This window comes from Dermochelys coriacea, chromosome 8 (genome assembly GCF_009764565.3).
Source record: "Dermochelys coriacea isolate rDerCor1 chromosome 8, rDerCor1.pri.v4, whole genome shotgun sequence".
In the NCBI taxonomy this organism is placed as follows: Eukaryota; Metazoa; Chordata; order Testudines; family Dermochelyidae; genus Dermochelys; species Dermochelys coriacea.
The window spans coordinates 98149597-98172174 of NC_050075.1; the positions used below are offsets into that span (position 1 = coordinate 98149597).

The following is a 22578-nucleotide window of genomic DNA, read 5'->3' on the forward strand; positions in this document are numbered from 1 at the left end:
CATGTCCGGCCATTTGACCATCTCACTATCTTCATTTCTGTAGTGGAGAACATACTGATTTCTTTCCTTGTGGCTGGACAAGTCTCTGTTCGTACATTAGGAAGGGTCACATTACAATTTTATACACTATACCTTTTAACTTTATTGGAATCTTTTTATCAGAGAGAACTGGGGTCAGCTCTCTCCATTTTCACCACATAGTTTTGCTATGATACCGGGCAACTCAAGCTCTTCATTTATGGTTTTTTTTTAAAAAAAAAAGGTTGCTTCTTCATATTAGCAGTATTTGCAACAAAGGTTGGTGGCTTTATGTAAATGTTGCTTTTTCTTTTTTTTTAATAGGAGCAAGCTCAGAAAAGTAAAACGGCAGTAATTAAAAATACCAATTCTCCAGGTTTGTACCTGTTCTGGGGGTGGGAGTGAAACACTGCACCTTAAAACCACTTTGAAGTACAGGCTAGTCCCACACTCTGAGCCATGCTAGAAGAGCAGACAGTGCTTTTCTCTTCAATTACCAGAGGCCTTGTTAGGGTAAATACAGCTCATGTAGGAGTTTAACTTTTTATCCCACACTTTCTCACCCAGTGCAAGGAGCCATTGTTCATGTCACTTCTTAATCAAATGGTCCTGTTGCTCAGTACCACTGAGCCTTTGCTACATCCAGTCGGTTCAGAGTACTATAGTAGCCCTGCTAGGCGAGACACTAGTAAAACAAAAAATTAAGGATGCATAAATAAATTATTTCCTTTCTGATCATTTATTCCAAGGGTAGTGACTGGATGAGCCTGACTGATCTTGTTAATCATTTTTATTGATCTGTTAATGTTAGAAATGTTGCCTTCACAACACAGCAGATCTTAAAGATGACTAGCAAAGGACTTTTTAAAAATTGGGATTGTGTTCCTTTTTGCTACTTTGTTTTTTTCAAACCAGGTTTTGTGGGTTTTTTAAAATAGCAGGAATGTCAAGTCTGGTCTTCGTAGATTCTTGCAGGAGGACCTGCTTGCTAGATGTCTCAGAAGCATATGTATTGTGAGCTCTGACCTTAATTGAAGGGGTAGAGGCACTTAATCTTTAACAAAGGTTTCCTTTATCCAAAATGTTCATTTACCATTTAAATTAAATAATTGTCATAGAATCTACAGCCTAGACCTTATTTCTCATACTTTAAAAAAATGGGAGGATTTTTTTTTTTAAAAAAAGATCTCCTCAGGCTTTCTTTATACATAATAAAGAAGCAAAACCAGTTACAAGCCCAATTCTTCTTCCTTTGCAGGTCAATTTTAAATTCTCAGCATTCTGTTTACCCTCTTCTTCCCCCCCCCATTTAAATTGCATTTACTTTCCAAAACATTAGTTTATGATTGGGAGTAATAAATGTTGAGGTTAGGATTCCAAGCTGTTTTTTTTTTCCTCTGAGGTTTGAAAGCGTTTTGTTTCTAGTTTTCAATATAGCAGCTACACAATTCATGTTAAAAAAGCCAGATCCCTATTTCTTAGTCTCATACTCTGGATTTACATCGGTGTAGCTTAGATTGGAATCTGTCCCCTTGTTTCTATCTCTGATGGTTCATAACTACCCTGATGTTGTTTATGCTGGTGAAACATTTGCTGTGTGACCTTGAGAAAATCACTTAATCTTTTCTTCAGATATGTAAAGGGGGGGTGGTGATAATGAGGGGTATTGTGGGGTTTAATTCATTAACATTTGAAACCGCCTTGGCCTTCTGTGAGAGAAGTTGCTATGTAACTGTGAAGTGGTGTTATATGGGCCAAGCTGCAGTAGGCTGAAAGTTCTGAATGCAATGTGTCCATCACTGAAAAAGATCTAGTGGCTTAATTTGATGATTTTTACAATTCTCACATTTTTTTTTCCTCCTGTTTCTAGAATATGATCAACTGTTCAAGTTGACCATTAACCGAAATCACAGAGGCTTCCGAAGAGTGATTCAGACCAAGGGAATTAAGTTTGAAATATTTCACAAAGGGTAAGTCAGTGGCTTTTATTCTCCATCCTGACCCAGTAGCGGTGAACTTGTGGGGTAACAAAATGACAGAATTGTTTGCAGTGTTCGTAATTTAGGAATGACACTCCTTTAATTTGCCTGCCTTTCTTCAGTTGAGCAGTAAACAGCTGTCCATTTTCATGCTACCATTTCTCCGGATTACCATCAAAGAGTGTCTGAGCACCCTGCCTTCCCTTACAAAACACAGTAAAACCTCACTAATGTTCACTGAGTTGTCAATTACTGCATTCTATCAGTTAACAAGGACTGACCAATGCAGTTTAAGAAATAAAAGATACAGCATCAAAATGCATTTCATTCATGTTACTTTAATAAGTGCTGCCTGGTTTGAACTATTTGTGATCATTCAGTGCACTCTACTAAATGTTGTGTGGGCTAACTTTATAAAGTAATGAAATCTGGGTGATATGGCACCTCACTGCAGCTTTCTGCTACAAGATCTTTGAGATGTAGAGTGAAACCATCAGATTTGTGGATTACTGATGTTCTGTTTCAGAGTAGCAGCCGTGTTAGTCTGTATTCGCAAAAGGAAAAGGAGTACTTGTGTCACCTTAGAGACAAACAAATTTATTAGAGCAAATGCATCCGATGAAGTGATCTGTAGCTCACGAAAGCTTATGCTCTAATAAATTTGTTAGTCTCTAAGGTGCCACAAGTACTACTTTTCTTTCTGAGGTTCTGTTGTATCCAAGTCTCAAATTGAGTAGATGATCAAACTTGGCTCTTGCTGGTCTATCTCTTTCACCCACACACAAACATCTAATAATCTATTGGCAAACCACTAATAGTAAAAGGGATGATAAATAATTGCAAATTATAATAATACATTGCGCTTCTGTAGTGCCTGTATCTGATGATCTCAGAGCACTTCCTAGCCATTACTAATGAATTAAACCTTACAGCACCTAGCTCAGTCTTATGTGGAAACTGAGGTATAGCATGAATGACTTTCCAAAGGTCACAGCTATTCCAGGATAGAGCCATGAAGAGAATCCAAATCTAACTCCCTGTCCTGTGCTTAACCACTAGACAAGGCTCCATCTCAATGACACATGAGGTGCACCTTTCTTCTTGCTATAAACAAATAGCTCAGATAATACAGTGATGGGGCGCCTTAGAAATATCTAGACAGACAGCAGATGAAAAGGAAGTTAACAATTAAAAATGTGTAGAGAAAAAAATCCTACCTCTGGGCTCATTTTGACTCCATTAGTACGGGAGTGATTTAGATTTATTATTTCTGAGGTAAATTATGACTCATTATTAAGCTAAGATGTTGGATAATGGGCCTTTGTCCATCTCAATGGCTGTGTATTTGTGCAGTTTTTTTCTCTTCCTGGCACATACAGAACTGTTCTGAGATCACTTTCAGTTTATAAAAGTTAATTTATGAACAAGAAAAATATTAACTTTTTTAAAAAGTTTATTTTGTTTAAATCTAAATTTTCCATTTATGTCACTAATGAAGGCAGGTTTGATTCTTGTCCTCTTCCACCCCGAGCCCTATCCCCTTTTCTACATCGCCACTGACTACTCAACTGTCACTGTTGTTTCAAGATTTTAGTGTTGGGGTACCTCACAGTCGTCTTTGCTGAAAAAGTTCACATTTTTTTTAACCTTTCTTGTCCACTCCATGTCCTGATGGTCTTCTCAAGGAGTATTTCCCATCCCCTTAGCAGCTGGAGCTATGTGGCTCTGGGTCAGGCTTAAAATACTTCTTGAGAAGAACTCTCCAGAGTTCTGAGCTTCTAGGCATATGCAGCTGACAAACTCTGGGTGTCCCTCTGCAGCAGAGAACATAAGAATGGCCATACTGAGTCACATCAGTGGTCCATCTAGCCCAGTATCCTGTCTTCCAACAATGGCCAATGCCAGGTGCTTCAGAGGGAATGAGCACAACAGGCAATCAAGTGATCCATCCATCCTCTATTGTCCATTCCCAGCTTCTGGCAAACAGAGGCTGGGGGACACAGAGCATGGTGTTGCATCCTTTAATAGCCATTGATGAACTTATCTAGTTCGTTCTTGAACTGTGTTATAGTGTTGGCCTTCACAACATCCCCTGGCAAGAGTTCTACAGGTTGACTGTGCATTATGTGAAGAAGTACTTCCTTTAGTTTGTTTTTAAACCTGCTGCCTATTAATTTCATTCTAAGCCTGACCCAGAGCCTTTAACAAGATTTGTAAAAGATTTTAAACTAAATTCCTCTGGTTGTGTTGATTGGTTGTGAGATTTATTCTCCTCATAACTGGTACCTACAAAAATCTGTTTGGGTTTCTAAGGAGGGGTTTATGAGGCAGCACCTTCCCCGCACTCCTCAGAAATGGCAGACAGTAGGGGAAAGGAGGGGGGCAAGAAATGCCATTGCTCAGCTTTCTCCAGGCAGATTCCAGGGGCAAAGATTGAATATTCCAGCAGCATGTAGATAAGGTCTTTATCAAGCCACGTAAGAAGGCTGTGGAACATCTCTTCTGTCAGCAGCTTACCCACAACGCCTGAGCTACTGAAGAAGGTGCCAGCTCCTTATTCAGATACTGGCAGCTCCTCTGTCTTCTGTGTCTTGTTCTGCTTCTCATTCTTCTCTACTTTTTGAGGATACGGGCCTACCTCCCCTTGCCCTCAACGATGATGAAGTGGTAATGTTGTTGTTTTTGTAAGAAACACCTGCAGACGCTATTCCTTTGGTCTCTTCTTTCTCAATGATTTGGCCAAGGGATCAACTCCTTGTTGTCCTATACATCAGGCTGTCTCGCTGCCTTCAAAGCATCCTTTGAAGTCTAAAAGCCTTTCCAGAGGGAAAGTATCCCTCATAGCTCTTAGAATCAGAGAAATGTAGAGGTGGAAGAGACCTCAAGAGGTCATGTATTCCAGCCTCCTAAGCTGAGGGAAAACCAAGTAAACCTAGACCATCTGTGACAGAGTTTTGTCCAACCTGTTCTTAAAAACCTCCAATGAGGGGGATTCCACAACCTCCCTTGGAAGCTATTCCAGAACCTAACTACCCTTATAGTTAGATTTTAAGAAAAACTTCCTAACCTAAGCCTCCCTTGCTGCAGATTAAGCCCATTACTTCTTGTCCTACCTTCAGTGCCCATGGAAAACAATTGATTACAGCCCTCAACATATTTGAAGACTGTTATCAGGTTCTTCCTCCCCTCCCCCCAGTCTTCTCTTCTCAAGAATAAACATGCCCCATTTTTTAAAAATTTTCCTCATAGGTCAGATTTTCTAAACCTTTTATCATTTTTGTTGCTTTTCTTTGGACTTCCTTCGGTTTATCCAGATCTTTACTGAAGTGTGGCACTTTCACTTTCCTTCAAAACATTAATTTGGACCCTGCCCATTCCCTGCTGTATTCCAGTCCTAAAGCCCACCCACGACTCGTGCTTATCAACTTTTCAGCCTGTGTGCCAAGAGATTCTCTTACTATATTTTTTGCCATCACACTCCTAATATGCTGGGCTGTGTACAATTACAGTGCTATGTAAATTAATATTTACTGTGGGTATGCTCCGTATTTGAATGTATCTACTTTAGCAATGGTGGAATGTGGCCAAATTGAGTTAAAATGTTTCATGCTCTGCCTGGAACCAGAAGACAGTTGCAATATATTGTTAAAATTGGTTCTGAGCAAATGAAACTTCTGAAGCCATGGCCTGGAGTGAGACACTTCATATTCTCAGCTGTGGACTCCCCAGAATTAAGCAGAGATGGGGTCTGTCTTTGCAGGCTCTTGTGTTGAAACAAAAAATAATTAGAGCTAAAAAGTTGCTGCTTAACTTTAAAGGTTCATGAACAAACCTTTCATGGGAGTCTGCTATAGACCACCGGACCAGGGGGATGAGGTGGATGAGGCTTTCTTCCGGCAACTCAAGGAAGCTACTAGATCGCATGCCCTGATTCTCATGGGTGACTTTAATTTTCCTGATATCTGCTGGGAGAGCAATACAGCGGTGCATAGACAATCCAGGAAGTTTTTGGAAAGCGTAGGGGACAATTTCCTGGTGCAAGTGCTAGGGGAGCCAACTAGGGGGAGCGCTTTTCTTGACCTGCTGCTCACAAACCGGGTAGAATTAGTGGGGGAAGCAAAAGTGGATGGGAATCTGGGAGGCAGTGACCATGAGTTGGTTGAGTTCAGGATCCTGACGCAGGGAAGAAAGGTAAGCAGCAGGATACGGACCCTGGACTTCAGGAAAGCAGACTTTGACTCCCTCAGGGAACAGATGGCCAGGATCCCCTGGGGGACTAACATGAAAGGGAAGGGAGTCCAGGAGAGCTGGCTGTATTTCAAGGAATCCCTGTTGAGGTTACAGGGACAAACCATCCCGATGAGTCGAAAGAATAGTAAATATGGCAGGCGACCAGCTTGGCTTAATGGTGAAATCCTAGCGGATCTTAAACATAAAAAAGAAGCTTACAAGAAGTGGAAGCTTGGACATATGACCAGGGAAGAGTATAAAAATATTGCTCGGGCATGTAGGAAAGATATCAGGAGGGCCAAATCGCACCTGGAGCTGCAGCTAGCAAGAGATGTCAAGAGTAACAAGAAGGGTTTCTTCAGGTATGTTGGCAACAAGAAGAAAGCCAAGGAAAGTGTGGGCCCCTTACTGAATGAGGGAGGCAAGCTAGTGACAGAGGATGTGGAAAAAGCTAATGTACTCAATGCTTTTTTTGCCTCTGTTTTCACTAACAAGGTCAGCTCCCAGACTGCTGTGCTGGGCAACACAAAATGGGGAAGAGATGGCCAGCCCTCTGTAGAGATAGAGGTGGTTAGGGACTATTTAGAAAAGCTGGACGTGCACAAGTCCATGGGGCCGGACGAATTGCATCCGAGAGTGCTGAAGGAATTGGCGGCTGTGATTGCAGAGCCCTTGGCCATTATCTTTGAAAACTCGTGGCGAACGGGGGAAGTCCCGGATGACTGGAAAAAGGCTAATGTAGTGCCCATCTTTAAAAAAGGGAAGAAGGAGGATCCTGGGAACTACAGGTCGGTCAGCCTCACCTCAGTCCCTGGAAAAATCATGGAGCAGGTCCTCAAAGAATCAATCCTGAAGCACTTAGAGGAGAGGAAAGTGATCAGGAACAGTCAGCATGGATTCACCAAGGGAAGGTCATGCCTGACTAATCTAATCGCCTTTTATGATGAGCTTACTGGTTCTGTGGATGAAGGGAAAGCAGTGGATGTATTGTTTCTTGACTTTAGCAAAGCTTTTGACACGGTCTCCCACAGCATTCTTGTCAGCAAGTTAAGGAAGTATGGGCTGGATGAATGCACTATAAGGTGGGTAGAAAGCTGGCTAGATTGTCGGGCTCAACGGGTAGTGATCAATGGCTCCATGTCTAGTTGGCAGCCGGTGTCAAGTGGAGTGCCCCAGGGGTCGGTCCTGGGGCCCGTTTTGTTCAATATCTTCATAAATGATCTGGAGGATGGTGTGGATTGCACTCTCAGCAAATTTGCGGATGATACTAAACTGGGAGGAGTGGTAGATACGCTGGAGGGGAGGGATAGGATACAGAAGGACCTAGACAAATTGGAGGATTGGGCCAAAAGAAATCTAATGAGGTTCAATAAGGATAAATGCAGGGTCCTGCACTTAGGATGGAAGAATCCAATGCACCGCTACAGACTAGGGACCGAATGGCTCGGCAGCAGTTCTGCGGAAAAGGACCTAGGGGTGACAGTGGACGAGAAGCTGGATATGAGTCAGCAGTGTGCCCTTGTTGCCAAGAAGGCCAATGGCATTTTGGGTTGTATAAGTAGGGGCATAGCGAGCAGATCGAGGGACGTGATCGTTCCCCTCTATTCGACACTGGTGAGGCCTCATCTGGAGTACTGTGTCCAATTTTGGGCCCCACACTACAGGAAGGATGTGGATAAATTGGAAAGAGTACAACGAAGGGCAACGAAAATGATTAGGGGTCTAGAGCACATGACTTATGAGGAGAGGCTGAGGGAGCTGGGATTGTTTAGTCTGCAGAAGAGAAGAATGAGGGGGGATTTGATAGCTGCTTTCAACTACCTGAAAGGGGGTTTCAAAGAGGATGGCTCTAGACTGTTCTCAATGGTAGCAGATGACAGAACGAGGAGTAATGGTCTCAAGTTGCAATGGGGGAGGTTTAGATTGGATATTAGGAAAAACTTTTTCACTAAGAGGGTGGTGAAACACTGGAATGCGTTACCTAGGGAGGTGGTAGAATCTCCTTCCTTAGAGGTTTTTAAGGTCAGGCTTGACAAAGCCCTAGCTGGGATGATTTAACTGGGACTTGGTCCTGCTTTGAGCAGGGGGTTGGACTAGATGACCTTCTGGGGTCCCTTCCAACCCTGATATTCTATGATTCTAAAAGAAAAAAACACCAAAAACCTGCTGAAGGAGAGTTCTCTAATTCCTCTTCACCTGGCTTATGATGAGAATGTGAATAACACAAAGAAAATTTCCTAGCAAGGTGAAAAACTCTAACAAGTAACTTCACAATTCTACATGCTCCTATAGGACTTCGTCACATCAGTGCAGCTTCATCAGTGAAGGTCTCAGTCGCACCATCTGAGAGAGAGCTTCTGCCAAAGGAACCCAGAAACAGGAAAATTGGATCATTGGGGCCTCTAGTTCTGGCAGCACTGACTGCATCCTCTTGTATTGCTAGAGCTACTCTTGCTTGGATGGGCAAGCTTACAGAAATATGAAGCCATCAGGGCAAAATAAAATGAAATCTCTTTTAAATTAAATTTCCCTAGCAATAGCTTTCAGATGCTTCACCTTATTACAATTTGCTGCATGTTCCAAGGTTTCCAGTGTAGCGGCCTGGCAGCATCTGTTGCTCCATCTGTGTGTAGCCCACACCCATTCAGTGTGGTTCACTGTTCCATCTAGTGGTGGCTGGGTTGCATATGGAGGTTCATCAGCCTGCTACAGCCTTGGGTAACAGACCTGGGTCCTTTGGCTCTTAAAGCAGGAAACTCTATTGTTTAAGCTAAAGGTCCCAGGTTCAGTCTCTGCTGCTGACAACCCACCCAGGGGCACAACATAACATATGCGTAGCAAAATTGCTTCCAACATCAGATGATGTCTTCTATATATTCCAGTAATACAGGCTGTTTGTGGAGCATATAGATAAAATAGACACAGAAGCTTTGGACAAGGTGGAAAAAGCCCCATATTTCTCTCATTCCAGTTGGAGATTTCAGTCCATATTACCTCAGTGGATATTCTCTTTAAGGTTACCACTGTTCCAAGGACCAGCATAGATACCATACACTAGGAAGAGGCAGACATTTTGGGGAGTTGGAAGATACATAATAGGCTTCTATAGAAATCATCTAACTTAGCAACCTCCACAGGACTTTGGCTTCCCAAAGTTTGAGGACCTATTGGGCCACTTTCTGGCCCTACCGAAGCCCTTTTATACCATTGCAGTGGCTGTGCTTTGTGTGTTGCACCTTTCATAAGGTGCCATGCAGAATCTGGCCCCTCCTATCTGGGAGGTTAGACCCAAGAATCAACCATGGAGGAAAAATGGGTCCTTGAGACAATCAGAGGAGTATATTCAGTAGATCTACCTTCTTCTGTCAGGAACAAGGCCACAGGTTTAAAAAATGTGTGCCTAAAATTAGGCTCCCAATCCCATAGGCACCTGAATTAAACGGTCTGATTTTTAGAAATGCCTATCATCCTGTCTTCCAACTTTTTTTTTTTTTTTTTTGTTTTTTTAAATCTTGGCCCAAGTCTATTCTTTTCCTCTAATTTAAGAAATTAGGCCCTTATAGCCTCAGAAAATGAATGTATAGTAGACCTTACGTTTCAGAATGATAGAGCCTGTTTTATGGAGGAACAAGTATTGTGGCACACAATCAAGTATTTTAGTGTTACAGAAGAGAAACAGCCATGCAAGGCATACTGGATTTCACATTTCTGAAACAAACCAACAGACATTACAGTAACATCCTTCCAACACTCGATATCTTCAGTATGTAATGATAAATCTCCCTCAGATTTAATGATGAGTTGTCATCAGTGGAGATGCCTTCTGGGTTTTTCTTAAACAGGAAACACTTTTCAATACAGAGCACTCACGTTTCAGAGTTACAACATCCACATGTATTTATGAAGATCCCAGTTGTTCCGATAGCTTCCCTCCAAAAGAAAGGGACCCACATCTACTGATTTTTCTAGATGACCATCTCGTCAGACCCTCATCCCAAGTCATAGCAGGGGATAGCAACCATCATTGTATCTCTTCATGAACCTGGCTCTGAAATAAAGAAGGGGGAAGATCCAACTACAGCCTTCACAAATCTCCAGCATCTATGGGTTGTTCGCCAGGATAGTCTTTATCTCAGAAGAGAGGAAGCGGAAGATAGCATCTTTGATTTGTCAAACACTGTTTCCCCTTCCCCCGCTTTCTCTGCTAAAATTTCTAACTCAGCCCCTGGGCATGTTGATCTCATGCATGGATACCTTTCAGTGGGACCTTGCAGAATTTCCTGTTTCCCTTCCAGCCAGTAATTGCACTGAATCAGACTATGGAAATCTTATCTCAGGAGGATCTCATTTATGCCTCCCACTCTGCTGATAGTGGAAATGGTAAAGAAGGTCACAAAGGAACAAGGCACAATAATTCTGGTCACCATTCTTGGCCTGGCAGTTCTCAAACCTCTTCAGATATACTGGAATCTCCCTTCATGCTCCCAACAGGGAAGGATGTACAGCAACAGGGCCCATATCTGGTGCGGTTAAAACTATTCATCTGGAAATGGAAAGAAATGTGCTAGTCATGTGGACATTTGAAAGAAGATAATAAATACTCAACATCCTGGAGGAAAACTCACAATTATATCTGCAGTGTCAACTTGGCCAAGGTTCAGATATTACAAGTGAGATGTATCAAGATAAATTTATATAAAATAAAGGCCACTCAAGATTTTACAAAATGGCTTGATCCTGGGGCTTGAGGTTAATGCTTTGGAAAGACAGGTTGCTGATTACAAAACTGTTCAGCTGTAAGAAACTGAAGAGAAGTTTTCTAATCATTCTCCCAGTACCATATTCTTTGGAACCATTAGTCAGTCCAACATACACTGGTTGCCATCATGATCTTGAATTGTGTGTTACTAAGCTCCATAAAATTACTTTTCTAGCCTTTTTTGACAGGTGTCAGAGTTGCAGCCGTGTTAGTCTATATCCACAAAAAGAAAAGGAGGACTCTCTCACCTTAGAGACTAACAAATTTATTTGAGCATAAGCTTTCGTGAGCTACAGCTCACTTCATTGCATGCATTCAGTGGAAAATACAGTGGGGAGTTTTATATACATAGAGAACATCAGACAGTGGCTGTTACCATATACACTCTAAGGAGAATGGTCAGGTAAAGTGAACTATTACGAGCAGGAGAAAGCGAGGGGTGGGGCGCGACTTTTTGTAGTGATGATCAAGGTGGGCCATTTCCAGCAGTTGACAAGAATGTCTGAGGAACAGCGGGGACGGGGAATAAACATGGGGAAATAGTTTTACTTTGGTAATGACCCATCCACTCCCAGTCTCTATTCAAGCCTAAGTTAATTGTATCCAGTTTGCAAATTAATTCCAATTCATCAGTCTCTCGTTGGAGTCTGTTTTTGAAGCTTTTTTGTTGAATTGCCACTTTTAGGTCTGTAATCGAGTGACCAAAGAGATTGAAGTGTTCTCCAACTGGTTTTTGAATGTGATAATTCTTGACGTCTGATTTGTGTCCATTTATTCTTTTACGTAGAGACTGTCCAGTTTGACCAATGTACATGGCAGAGGGGCATTGCTGGCACATGATGGCATATATCACATTGGTAGATGCGCAGGTGAATGAGCCTCTGATAGTGTGGCTGATGTGATTAGGCCCTATGATGGTGTCCCCTGAATAGATATGTGGACAGAGTTGGCAATGGGCTTTGTTGCAAGGATAGGTTCTTGGGTTAGTGGTTCTGTTGTGTGGTGTGTGGTTGCTGGTGAGTATTTGCTTCAGGTTGGGGGGCTGTCTGTAAGCAAGGACTGGCCTGTCTCCCAAGATCTGTGAGAGTGATGGGTCGTCCTTCAGGATAGGTTGTAGATCCTTGGTGATGCGTTGAAAAGGTTTTAGTTCGGGGCTGAAGGTGATGGCTAGTGGCGTTCTGTTATTTTCTTTGTCAGGCCTGACCTGTAGTAGGTAACTTCTGGGTACTCTTCTGGCTCTGTCAATCTGTTTCTTCACTTCAGCAGGTGGGTATTGTAGTTGTAAGAATGCTTGATAGAGATCTTGTAGGTGTTTCTCTATCTGAGGGGTTGGAGCAAATGCTGTTGTATCGTAGAGCTTGGCTATAGACAATGGATCATGTGATGTGGTCTGGATGAAAGCTGGAGGCATGTAGGTAGGAATAGCGGTCAGTAGGTTTCCGGTATAGGGTGGTGTTTATGTGACCATCGCTTATTAGCACCGTAGTGTCCAGAAAGTGGATCTCTTGTGTGGACTGGTCCAGGCTGAGGCTGATGGTGGGATGGAAGTTGTTGAAATCATGGTGGAATTCCTCAAGGGTCCAGATGATGAAGATGTCATCAATGTAGCGCAAGTAGAGTAGGGGCATTAGGGGACTAGAGCTGAGGAAGCGTTGTTCTAAGACAGCCATAAAAATGTTGGCATGCTGTGGGGCCATGTGGGTACCCATGGCAGTGCCACTGATTTGAAGGTATACATTGTCCCTAAATGTGAAATAGTTATGGGTGAGGACAAAGTCACAAAGTTCAGCCACCAGGTTTGCCGTGACGTTATCGGGGATACTGTTCCTGATGGCTTGTAGTCCATCTTTGTGTGGAATGTTGGTGTAGAGGGCTTCTACAACCATAGTGGCTAGGATGGTGTTTTCAGGAAGATCACCAATGGATTGTAGTTTCCTCAGGAAGTCAGTGGTGTCTCATAGATAGCTGGGAGTGCTGGTAGCGTAGGGCCTGAGGAGGGAGTCTACATAGCCAGACAATCATGCTGTCAGGGTGCCAGTGCCTGAGATGATGGGGCGTCCAGGATTTCCAGGTTTTGCAGGTTTCTAGCCTTGACAGTCAATATGTGCCTGTCTCAAAGTATTTTGCTGCCATCTGAGCCAGTCAGGTATCAGAATGTGGTGTGGTCTCTGAACCTGGGTTGCCTTCTGACCGTTCCTCAGAGGACTGCATTAGCTCCAGACTCTCTCTGGCTACTCCTTGCTTGTAAGTGCTGTGCAATGTAAAGTGCCATACAAAGACACAGTGCTGTGTAAATAATAGAGCTGGCTGGAAAATGGAATTTTCATTATGTGGGAAACTGACACTTCAAAATTGTTTTCATTCTGAATCGAAACAAAATGTTAAAATTTTCCACAAAATGGAAATTTTGAAAAAAAGTGTTTTAATTTCAAAAAGCTTTCAATAATGTTTAAACTATTATATAAGATATTTAATAGAATGAAGTTAATGTTTTAATATTTTTGAAACTAAATGAATTGAAAGGATAAAGTTTGAAACAAAGCATTTCTACCACCTTATTGAAACAAGGTTTTGACAGTAATGAAACAAGAAAGTCCATTGCTTTTCATTTTCTTCTGTCAAATTTTGTTGAAATTGACACTTCCCACAAAATATCTAGATTTTGATGAAACTTCATTTTCCAATGGAAAACTTTTCTGTCAACTTTTTTTTCAACCAGCTCTAATAAGTAATGTCTTGTAGAAGTTTCATTGGCACATCCTGTGTGTGAGAGAGTTCCCTTCTGTCCAGCTGATTTTCTTTCTGCCCCCCCCCCCCCAAAGGTCTTGATTGATTATGGGGTATCCAGGACAGTCAGGGAGAGTGGGAGTTCTAAGGCTATTCTAAAGTGTGACTCTCCTGCATAGTGATGAAAGGTACTGTCATTAGTACTGCCAAGACTTGGTTTCTTTTATTCCATTACTTTCTGAGTTTTCACCCCTTTTCTTTTCTTCTAATTCTCCTATTTTAATTGATTAAAGACTTCACTCCTTTGTTCCTCCATTTTAGTACAGCTGAGTAGCCAGGCCCTTACTGTCACGATCCTAAAACCTTGATGAAAGGGGGCATGACCTCATACCATTTGTCTCTTTTGATAAGAAAGCCTGTCCTTCTTCCACTAAGGTAACTTTCTTTAAAACAGGGGCCTTTTCAGAAGTGACAAGCAAGTGGGAACAGCACATTTGAAACTGGACAAACTGGAATCAGAATGTGAAATTAGAGAAATCATTGAGGTATGCTTTGTTCTTCTGTTGATGTAGCAATAACAAAATGCTAGAGCATGCAGGTGTAGTTTTTGCTGACAAAATAAAACAATCTTGATGAGAGGCATAAAATTTTTTGCAGCAAAGTTAAAGCGACAAAATGTCAGTGTAGATGCAGCCGTTTGTTATGTCGCCATAACTGGCCTCCCCCAGTATCCCATAATGCCCACTGTGACCACTCTGCTCACTGTTTTGAACTCCACTGCCCTGCAGGCATACATGTCTCCCGCTTTCAAAGCTCCGGGAAGTTCTGACATTCCTCAGCATGGAGAGCTCACAGAGCTGCTGAGGATGCCACTCCCGGTAGCCATGGAAGCTGTGGGAGAACTCAGAAGGAATCACAGAACCTTAATGTGGAATCGGCTGGCAGGGTGAGCTGCTGCTCAGGGAGAAAGGGGGCAGAGAGACTGCTGTGCAGAGCCAGGGGCTGATGTGGGAGGGGGGTGTCCCCATCCCACAGAATTGGTTGCTCAAGCTGCTGTCTGAACTTAGAGAATTTCCCCAACACACACTCTCTTTCTCACGTACACACACACACACACACACACACACACACACAATCTTTCACACGCTTCCCCAACACACACTGTTTCTGGCTCTACACACTCACTCACTCACTCTTCTCCTCCTCTTTCCCCCCAGCCCACCCCAACGTATACTTCAGTTGAAAAGCAGGTGGTAATCTAGGATGACTATGAATCAATGGGATTGAGAAACCTGCCTCATGAGATGCTGTACCTGCCTCATGAGGCATTGCCAAAGCAAAACCTTCCCAAAGCATCCTGTGACCAGTTGCATTGGGATAGCTACCCACGGTGCACTGCTCTCTGTGTCGATGCAAGACCTGCTAGTGAGGATGCACTCTGCTGACACAAGGAGCATAGCGTGGACAGGCAACAGCTGCTTAATTAAAGCAGCATAACTTTTGTCAACTGAACTCTGTAGTGTAGACCTACCCTTAATACTGTCTGCAAATAAAATACCGGACATATCCCTGCAGTGTGTACAACTAGACACACATCCCTTTTGTGTCTTGGTAAATAAATATAAGAATATAAAAAAGGTTAAATCCATTTATTTTTCAGAGAACTTCAGCTATTATGAAAGTCCTTTCTTTAATACAAACTGACCCAGCCCTGTTGATCGTTCTATTGAATGTCAGTGTTATAGCACATTTATATTAATTGTGTAAAACCACATGGGAGGCATAAAACAGCTGCCCTTTTCAGTGAGATTGCCACAAGACATTGCAGTGTCACAGTCTTCCTTTTTGCATGCATGCATGCGCGTGTTTATGAGAGAGCAATCTTATTTTTGTGGTGCTTTCAGATTCTGGATGGTAGGAAGCCCACCGGTGGGAAACTAGAGGTGAAAGTGAGACTCAGGGAGCCACTCAGTGGTCAAGATCTTCAAACAATTACGGAAAACTGGTTGGTCCTTGAACATTAGTTATCCTAAGGTATGAACACTCCTTTCTTCTGACTGTGCTTCTGGCTAGAAGTTGAGGGCCACTAACAATTTTTGCATGAAATAGAATGTCTTACAGGGTCAGTGACCTACCTGTGTGGCTCAGGCTCCTAGATGGATCTTCCCTATATCTCTAGTGATGTTTTAAATGTTTGTTATTTCTATTCAAAATCTGATCATATTCCCTATACCAATCTCAATCAATTGGATGTGAATGTTAAATATCATAGTAAATGCATCCGATGAAGTGAGCTGTAGCTCACGAAAGCTTATGCTCTAATAAATTTGTTAGTCTCTAAGGTGCCACAAGTACTCCTTTTCTTTTTATAGTGGGAACTGGTAGCAATTCCTGAACTTACATTGCTTAACGCTTTCATTTATAAAAGATTATTTTGATCTTTTTTCCTAATACTCTTATTGTTTGCATAAGACCTTAAAAATTTAGCAGGAAGAAAGGCCTTGGGCTAGAAAAATTCCTTTTCTTTGTCTAGTAAATTTCATTTAGGTTTAGCTGTGGTATAAACTGTTGAAATTGCCATTTCCCACTGAATGCATCCGATGAAGTGAGCTGTAGCTCACGAAAGCTTATGCTCAAATAAATTTGTTAGTCTCCAAGGTGCCACAAGTCCTCCTTTTCCATTTCCCTTCTGTTACTTGCATTCTTCAGGAAATATTAGTATCATGCCAAAATAACAACTTGAACATTCTGAAGAATTGGGCCCATGTACACCCTGTAGAGGGAACATGTGGCTGCTGGCAAAACAGCTGTAGCAGTAGAGAATAGGGGAAGAATCAAACTAAGCTTCCCCTCTTCCCATCCACCACTTTGGATCTAGCTTAGATAGCATCTCTTCCCCCTGTGAGGTATCCTCTTTTTTTACCTTTTGTTTTAGAATAAATTTACATACAAAAAAATCTACTCTAAGGAAGGTTGAGATTGCAAAATCAAGAAGCTGAAAGTTAGGAAATGCCAGATGTACAGCTGCCTGGGGAATCTTAATTCAGCCCCCTTGTGCATAATTTAATTACATGATCACACACAATTTTTCCACAGTGCCTCTATCTCATTCAGTGTACGAACTGGATGCACAAGGGAGCTGGATTAAGATTCCCTGGGCAACTGTACACCTGGCACTTCCTGTCTGTGGAGTTTTTGCATTAACTTGAATGTTCTTTTAAGTGTAGATTTTGAGTGTAAGCATACACCAAACTATACGTCTAAAAAGTCAACATCAAACTGATCTTTTTTTCTTCAAAATGTTCTGATGTACCAGTTGTATGGATTGTCTGAAACCATAATTCTTAAAACAATCCTTGCTCTCTCAGCTTTGGGCTGTGCTCATGAACCTCTAGGAGAGTGGTTACTCAGTACTCAACCCTGTTGTGTGACTCACTGGAGGTTCTTTCTCTCCTGTCAGTGGATGGGTATAAAGCTTAGCAGTGCTCCTGCAAGACATCAGTACTTGTGGAGAAAAAAATTGGATGGCTCTTTTTGAGCAGATATTACTAATTTATATTGTGACAGCACCTAGGAGCCCATTTGTGGACCACACGGTGCATAGAACAGAAAGGCTGCTCCAAAGCACTCAGTCCTAGTAGAAAGTTGATGATGTAAGTATATGCACAGTATATACCCTCCCCCTTCCCTTGGGCTCCTGGAGTTCAGAGCAGTCTCAGGCCTCCCTCTCTCTCTCCAGCTGTCATGGCACCTTTCTTGGCATATCTCTTTTTGCAGTACAAATAGTAATTAAGCTTAGATAGCACCTCTGTGAAGTAGGTGAATATTATCCTGATTTGTCATGTCCTAGCTACCAAAGACTTTAAATATTATTTGAAACATCTGGATGATGTCCTGTGCTTTGCTCCAAATTTGGAGCACTGAAAATCACACTAAGTGATTGAGTGTTGAGTTAAGAGTGTCTACAACTGCAAAGAAAAACCCATGGCACTGAGTCTCAAAGCCTGGGTCAGTTGATCCATGCTCAGTCTCTGGGGCTAAAAATAGACACTTTGATGTTCCTGCTCAGGCTGGAGCTCAGGCTCCTGGACACTCCCCCTCATCAGATTTCAGAAACCAGTTTCCAACCCAGGCAGGAATGTCTATACTGCTAGTTTTAGCCGTCCATCAGTTGACCTGGGCTTTGAGACTCAGCACCACACGTTTTTCTTTGCAGTGTTGACACACCTTAAGAGGCCAACAATGAGCTATACTGTACAAAGTTTGGCTGCATGGTTGTGACCTCTTAAGATACTCCAGGGCTGATGTATTTGCCCACATCCTTGAAGCAGTGACATTACTAGCCATGAGGTGCTGAGAGCACTAACTTTTGGTCATCTATAATTTAACATCTTCAATTGCATCTTCAATCACTTTAATTGCAACTTAATGAAGAATTTTGCCTGGGATTTCTATGAAGGCTGCTAGTTAACTATCAGACAACAATGTCAACAGTATGTGGTCTTAATTGTGGGAAACTTACTTAGCACTGTAGCAAGACATGATGGGTTTTTGTTTTTTCCCAGATCCAGGAATGCTAAAAGCTGCAGAATCGAGTTTGTACATAGAAAGACGCTGCTACCTGCGAGCACCAAAGATGTTAGATGAATGCACTAATGGACATAACATGTCTTTATTTTGGTAACTACCTTACTGTGTGTTAAGTTTTATAAGGCAAGTATTTTAAGGCCCTGGAAACTCACTACTAGTGGGGAAAAATGGAACTGATCTATGCAAAATGGATTGAATTGCCTTAAGATGGGACTACTAATGTTAGCACCAGATGAATGGTATATAAACTCATCACAACTATCCTCTGCAGGGACTGTTTCATAGGGGTGTGTGAAACCTTTAACAGTTTGCCCTTCAAAAAATTCACTGGAGCAGTGCAAGATAATTAATTTGCAAATGAGACCTTATGCTCCCAGCATGGCTAGCTTGTGCTAGAAGCAACTCTTTTTCAGGCATATATGCTCTTATGCATTGAATACCACCTACTGCATCCTCTTATGATCACTCTCAGGCCCTTGTGAAGATCTGTATGCTGCTCCTATAAGTGTCCTGGGATGAAGAAAATAGTTCACTTTAAGCAGAGCTTTAGCAGCAGTGTAGCCCATCTCCTCTGCATGCTCTTGCAGCACTCTTAACTAGATGTGTCTTGGCTTAAGGTAACAATAGGATATGAGGATTTTTTTAGAATAGGGTTGCAGATCTGGGTTTTGAATTGGTTATCAGTTGTCTGCCATGGTCTCCCCCTGCACGTTCCAACTCAGCCTGCTTTGTGTGCCTTCATTTTCTTAATGCTTGGGAATCAGTAAAGCCTTATATGGCCTGTTTAAGATCACAGGGTTTTCTAAAGGATTGGAGTGTTTCACTAGGCTACCTACTAGTTGATTGAAAAATAGCCACTCTAATTTGTGTAGAAAACTGGATCATGGCTGTTTGCAGAATTTTTTATGGACTATACATAAAACGATACGGTATCAAAACTGCTTGATGTGTGTTCTTAAACTACATGAGCCTGAAGAAATTGATAGTAAAAGGAGGATATGCCTGCAGCATATGGTCCCTTAGATCAAGTTCATAGACAAGAGACTCTCCAACCTACAGCAGCACTTCCTGATGGGATGAAAACAATACAGTATTTAGTTTTTAATTTCAATAAATTTAATATACAAAACTACATGTTGAAAATAAAAATATATGCAGTTTTTTGCAGTGTTAACTAACTGAATTTTAAAAGTACAATTTTTTTTCTAAAACAAGTACTCATTTTCTTAACAATATGGTAATTTTTAAGGTCATTTAAAAGGCTATGATTGAAGCAAACAAGTCAGTCACCACTCAATAGTGTTTTGCACAACCATAACCCAAACCTAAGTGACTCCTAGGGGGTAAGGAAGAGAAGATTGATATTTTTTTTTAGCCTCAATAAGCATAACTTAATGGAACTTGATGCTTCTGCTGTGCAAAGCTGGAATAGAGTTTCCAGCAGTAGGATTTTAGTGTAGTTGTCAATCAAAAGAGCTTTCAGACAGAGTTTTACTTACTCTGTAGACATGTATATCAACACTCAAGAGTGTGCGAAAACAAAATGTGTTGTAGGGAATTTAAAAGTAACTCAAGTTGAACTTAATTACATTTCATTATAGCAAAACAAAAAAATGCAGGAAGCCTCTTGGATTGCTGTGTAGGAACTTAAACTTTGATCAGCCAGAAACATTTTAAGCACATAGCCACCTATTACTAAATGACAGAGGTAAGGTTCATTTTAATATAAACACAAATGAAAAGTGAGATTAAGTGCTCTCCCTTCCAGTGACTGTTTTTACTAATTCAGTTGGACCTAGTTCTACAACTCTTCCTTCGGAACATGTCTTGAGGTGGCAGCAGGAATTTTCTAGACTGTATGTGGATAGTTTCACTGTTTTTAAAAAAGCAGTAGCCATTTATTCACAATTCCATTCAGCACCTATACAGCTATTGTACCTTTCTGTAAAATACATAGCTACCTGTATAGTTTTCCCTTCTCCTAGCTGCTGCTATGTCTATTTGCTTGCTTAAAGCACCATGTCAGCCTAACTTTAGTTCTGGTGCAAACACTGCTCTTTCCACATTACTCAAACACAGCTTAAATTAGTTTTTAGTAGGGACATCAGTCAATCCTGATTTGAAACTACTTGAATCGTGCTAGTCTCCTCTCTTCCCCTCCTAAAAAAAACTTTACTGGTGTTTTGTTGGACCTGCCTATTATCTCCAAGAAGAGGGTCTTAGCAGCTCCTATGCATGGCTAAAACTGGCTCATTACTCCTGCTCTCAGCTCTTTCCACTTACTAGCCATTTTCTATGGATGGAAATTTGATTTAGTAAGAATGTGGAACCACATTCTTAGTGGCTGTTCCTCATTTTCCTAATGCTGTGTAGCAGAAGTGAACAGCTGCTTCCCTTGTCAACTGCCCTTTGTTTGTAGGCTAAGTTCAAGTTTTCTGAGCTGAACCAAAAGCCTCTTTTTTAGCACAACATGCAACAGCTGCCACTTTGTGCTTTTGTTATGGGGGTAAGCGTTACATGACACTAGTGTTACACTACAGTCTACACCAATGAGGAGACTTACGAAAGTGCCCTGGGTGTTTGGTTTTTTTTTTAATAAAGCAGGACCTCCTGAGGGAACTGGAATACTGTAACCACACTTTAGGGCTAACTTTTCTTTTACCTGTGACTGGTGTATACCATTGACATTCATATAGATTCATAAACAAAATACAGAATGGCAAAGTTTTTCTAGCTTATAGAAAGCTGAGGTGACAATTTTTGTAACAAGTAGGGGAAAGTAAATATACTAACCTTATATACACACAAAACTGCAAGTTTAAGTTATACTACTGTCAGAGATATGCCCTTACTTTCACTCAGACTGAATGAATGGTCATCCTCATATGCCATACTTTTTGGCTAGGTAACCTTCCCATGCATTGCTCTAGGCATATCCCAAAGTGTCTGATGTACTTCACCAATAATGTGGTCAAAATAATGTAAACATTACTTTTTAATGTCTACAGAATAACCACAAATGGCATTAGGATGAGGTCAGAATGGAGGTCTTGATTGTTGTTTCTTACATGTCCATCTACAAACAGTACAAATTTGACATTTCATCTTTTATTTATGCCCCCGTGATCTTTGCACCCGTTTGAGCATTTAGAATACATGACTGTAATTAAGTCTTTAAATATGAGCATTATTTTTCTAAACAGTAACAGAACTGTATGAGCTGCAAGGATAGCATAGACATTTTGTAGTATAGAAGCTGCCCTGATCCTCTGTTTGTTGACAATGCATAGAAGATTTAGAATTATGGAACAACTCCCCCCCCCCCCAATAGTGTTAACAAAAGCTTAATTTTCCAGTTTTAAAGTGCAAATGATTCAGATGCAACTGCTGCTGAAACAGGTCTGAACAGAAAATGAAGTCCTCTTATGAGATGTTTTCCAGAATATAAAAGATGAGCTCCATTATGACTGGCCCCTCACTCAACTGACATGCTCCTCCATGAATCACTGGAACTAAGGCACTGTCCAGGTCATTCATGTATTGAGGGGGCAGTGGCTGTCCATTACTCCCAGCTTGATAGCCAACCTAAAAGATACAAAGTGAAAGATTTAAGAGAGGAGCTATTCCACCAGGATCGCTGCCCATACTGCAAGTGATACAATTGCTTTGAGAGTTCAGCTACTGATTTAAGGGGTTCTAGCATGGATATCAAAAGCAGAAAGCACTACCTAATGTGAACTAACAAAAAATGTCTCAAAATGACATGATACACAAATATCTTTTTATTGGACCAACTTCTATGGTTGGAAGAGACAAGCCTTCACAGGGCTCTTCAGGTCTGGAAAAGGTAACCAGAGGGTCATAGCGAAATGCAAGATGGGACAGATTGTAAAGCATAAATGGTTAACACATATTGCAAGAAAACACTTGAAATGGAGGAGGCAATTAACATCTCTGCAGTATGTTACAAATGGTTATTGTTAGCCTTGAGGAGCCATAAAACCAGTCTCCTTATAGAGACCACAATTTTTTGGTGTCTAGCAGATATGAATTTAAGTTCCAGGCTCATCTTTAGAAAGTGTTGTGCAGGTTTCCTTTGAGGACAAGGACTGACAGGTCAAAATTACATGTTACAGTTACAGGAAAGAAAAAAACCAATTTTTCAGCATTAAGTGCTAATAGAGTAGCATTTAATGTTGCCAATTCTTAGGTTCTGGAATCAAGCAATAGAATGGTTGAACTCTCATGTTCCCTTTTCAGCTCCCCCTCTCCACG

At 41.5% G+C, this 22578-nt stretch overlaps 2 protein-coding genes across 9 annotated transcripts in view; one reads left to right on the top strand and one right to left on the bottom strand.

Annotated features, from left to right (window-relative positions):
• The window catches only part of CC2D1B (coiled-coil and C2 domain containing 1B), a 66818-nt gene extending 47577 nt beyond the window's left edge, over window positions 1–19241 (top strand). For 5 of the 8 annotated variants that reach the window (XM_038413068.2, XM_038413065.2, XM_043491365.1 and 2 more), the window contains 5 exons: window positions 343–394; window positions 1889–1988; window positions 14168–14258; window positions 15618–15747; window positions 18279–19241. In XM_038413068.2, coding sequence (XP_038268996.1) covers window positions 343–394; window positions 1889–1988; window positions 14168–14258; window positions 15618–15737 — 363 coding nt within the window. In that variant the 3' untranslated portion in view covers window positions 15738–15747; window positions 18279–19241. Of the gene's footprint in view, window positions 1–342; window positions 395–1888; window positions 1989–2119; window positions 2311–14167; window positions 14259–15617; window positions 15748–16422; window positions 16620–18278 lie in introns of those variants that run through there. The other 3 variants (XR_006273927.1, XR_006273926.1, XM_043491366.1) reach the window with 2 other exon arrangements.
• A 1421-nt stretch (window positions 19242–20662) lies between these two features.
• The window catches only part of ZFYVE9 (zinc finger FYVE-type containing 9), a 101263-nt gene continuing 99347 nt past the window's right edge, over window positions 20663–22578 (bottom strand). Inside the window, 1 exon segment of the mRNA XM_038413064.2 lies at window positions 20663–21888. Within this exon segment, the coding sequence (XP_038268992.1) occupies window positions 21727–21888 (162 nt within the window). The 3' untranslated portion in view covers window positions 20663–21726.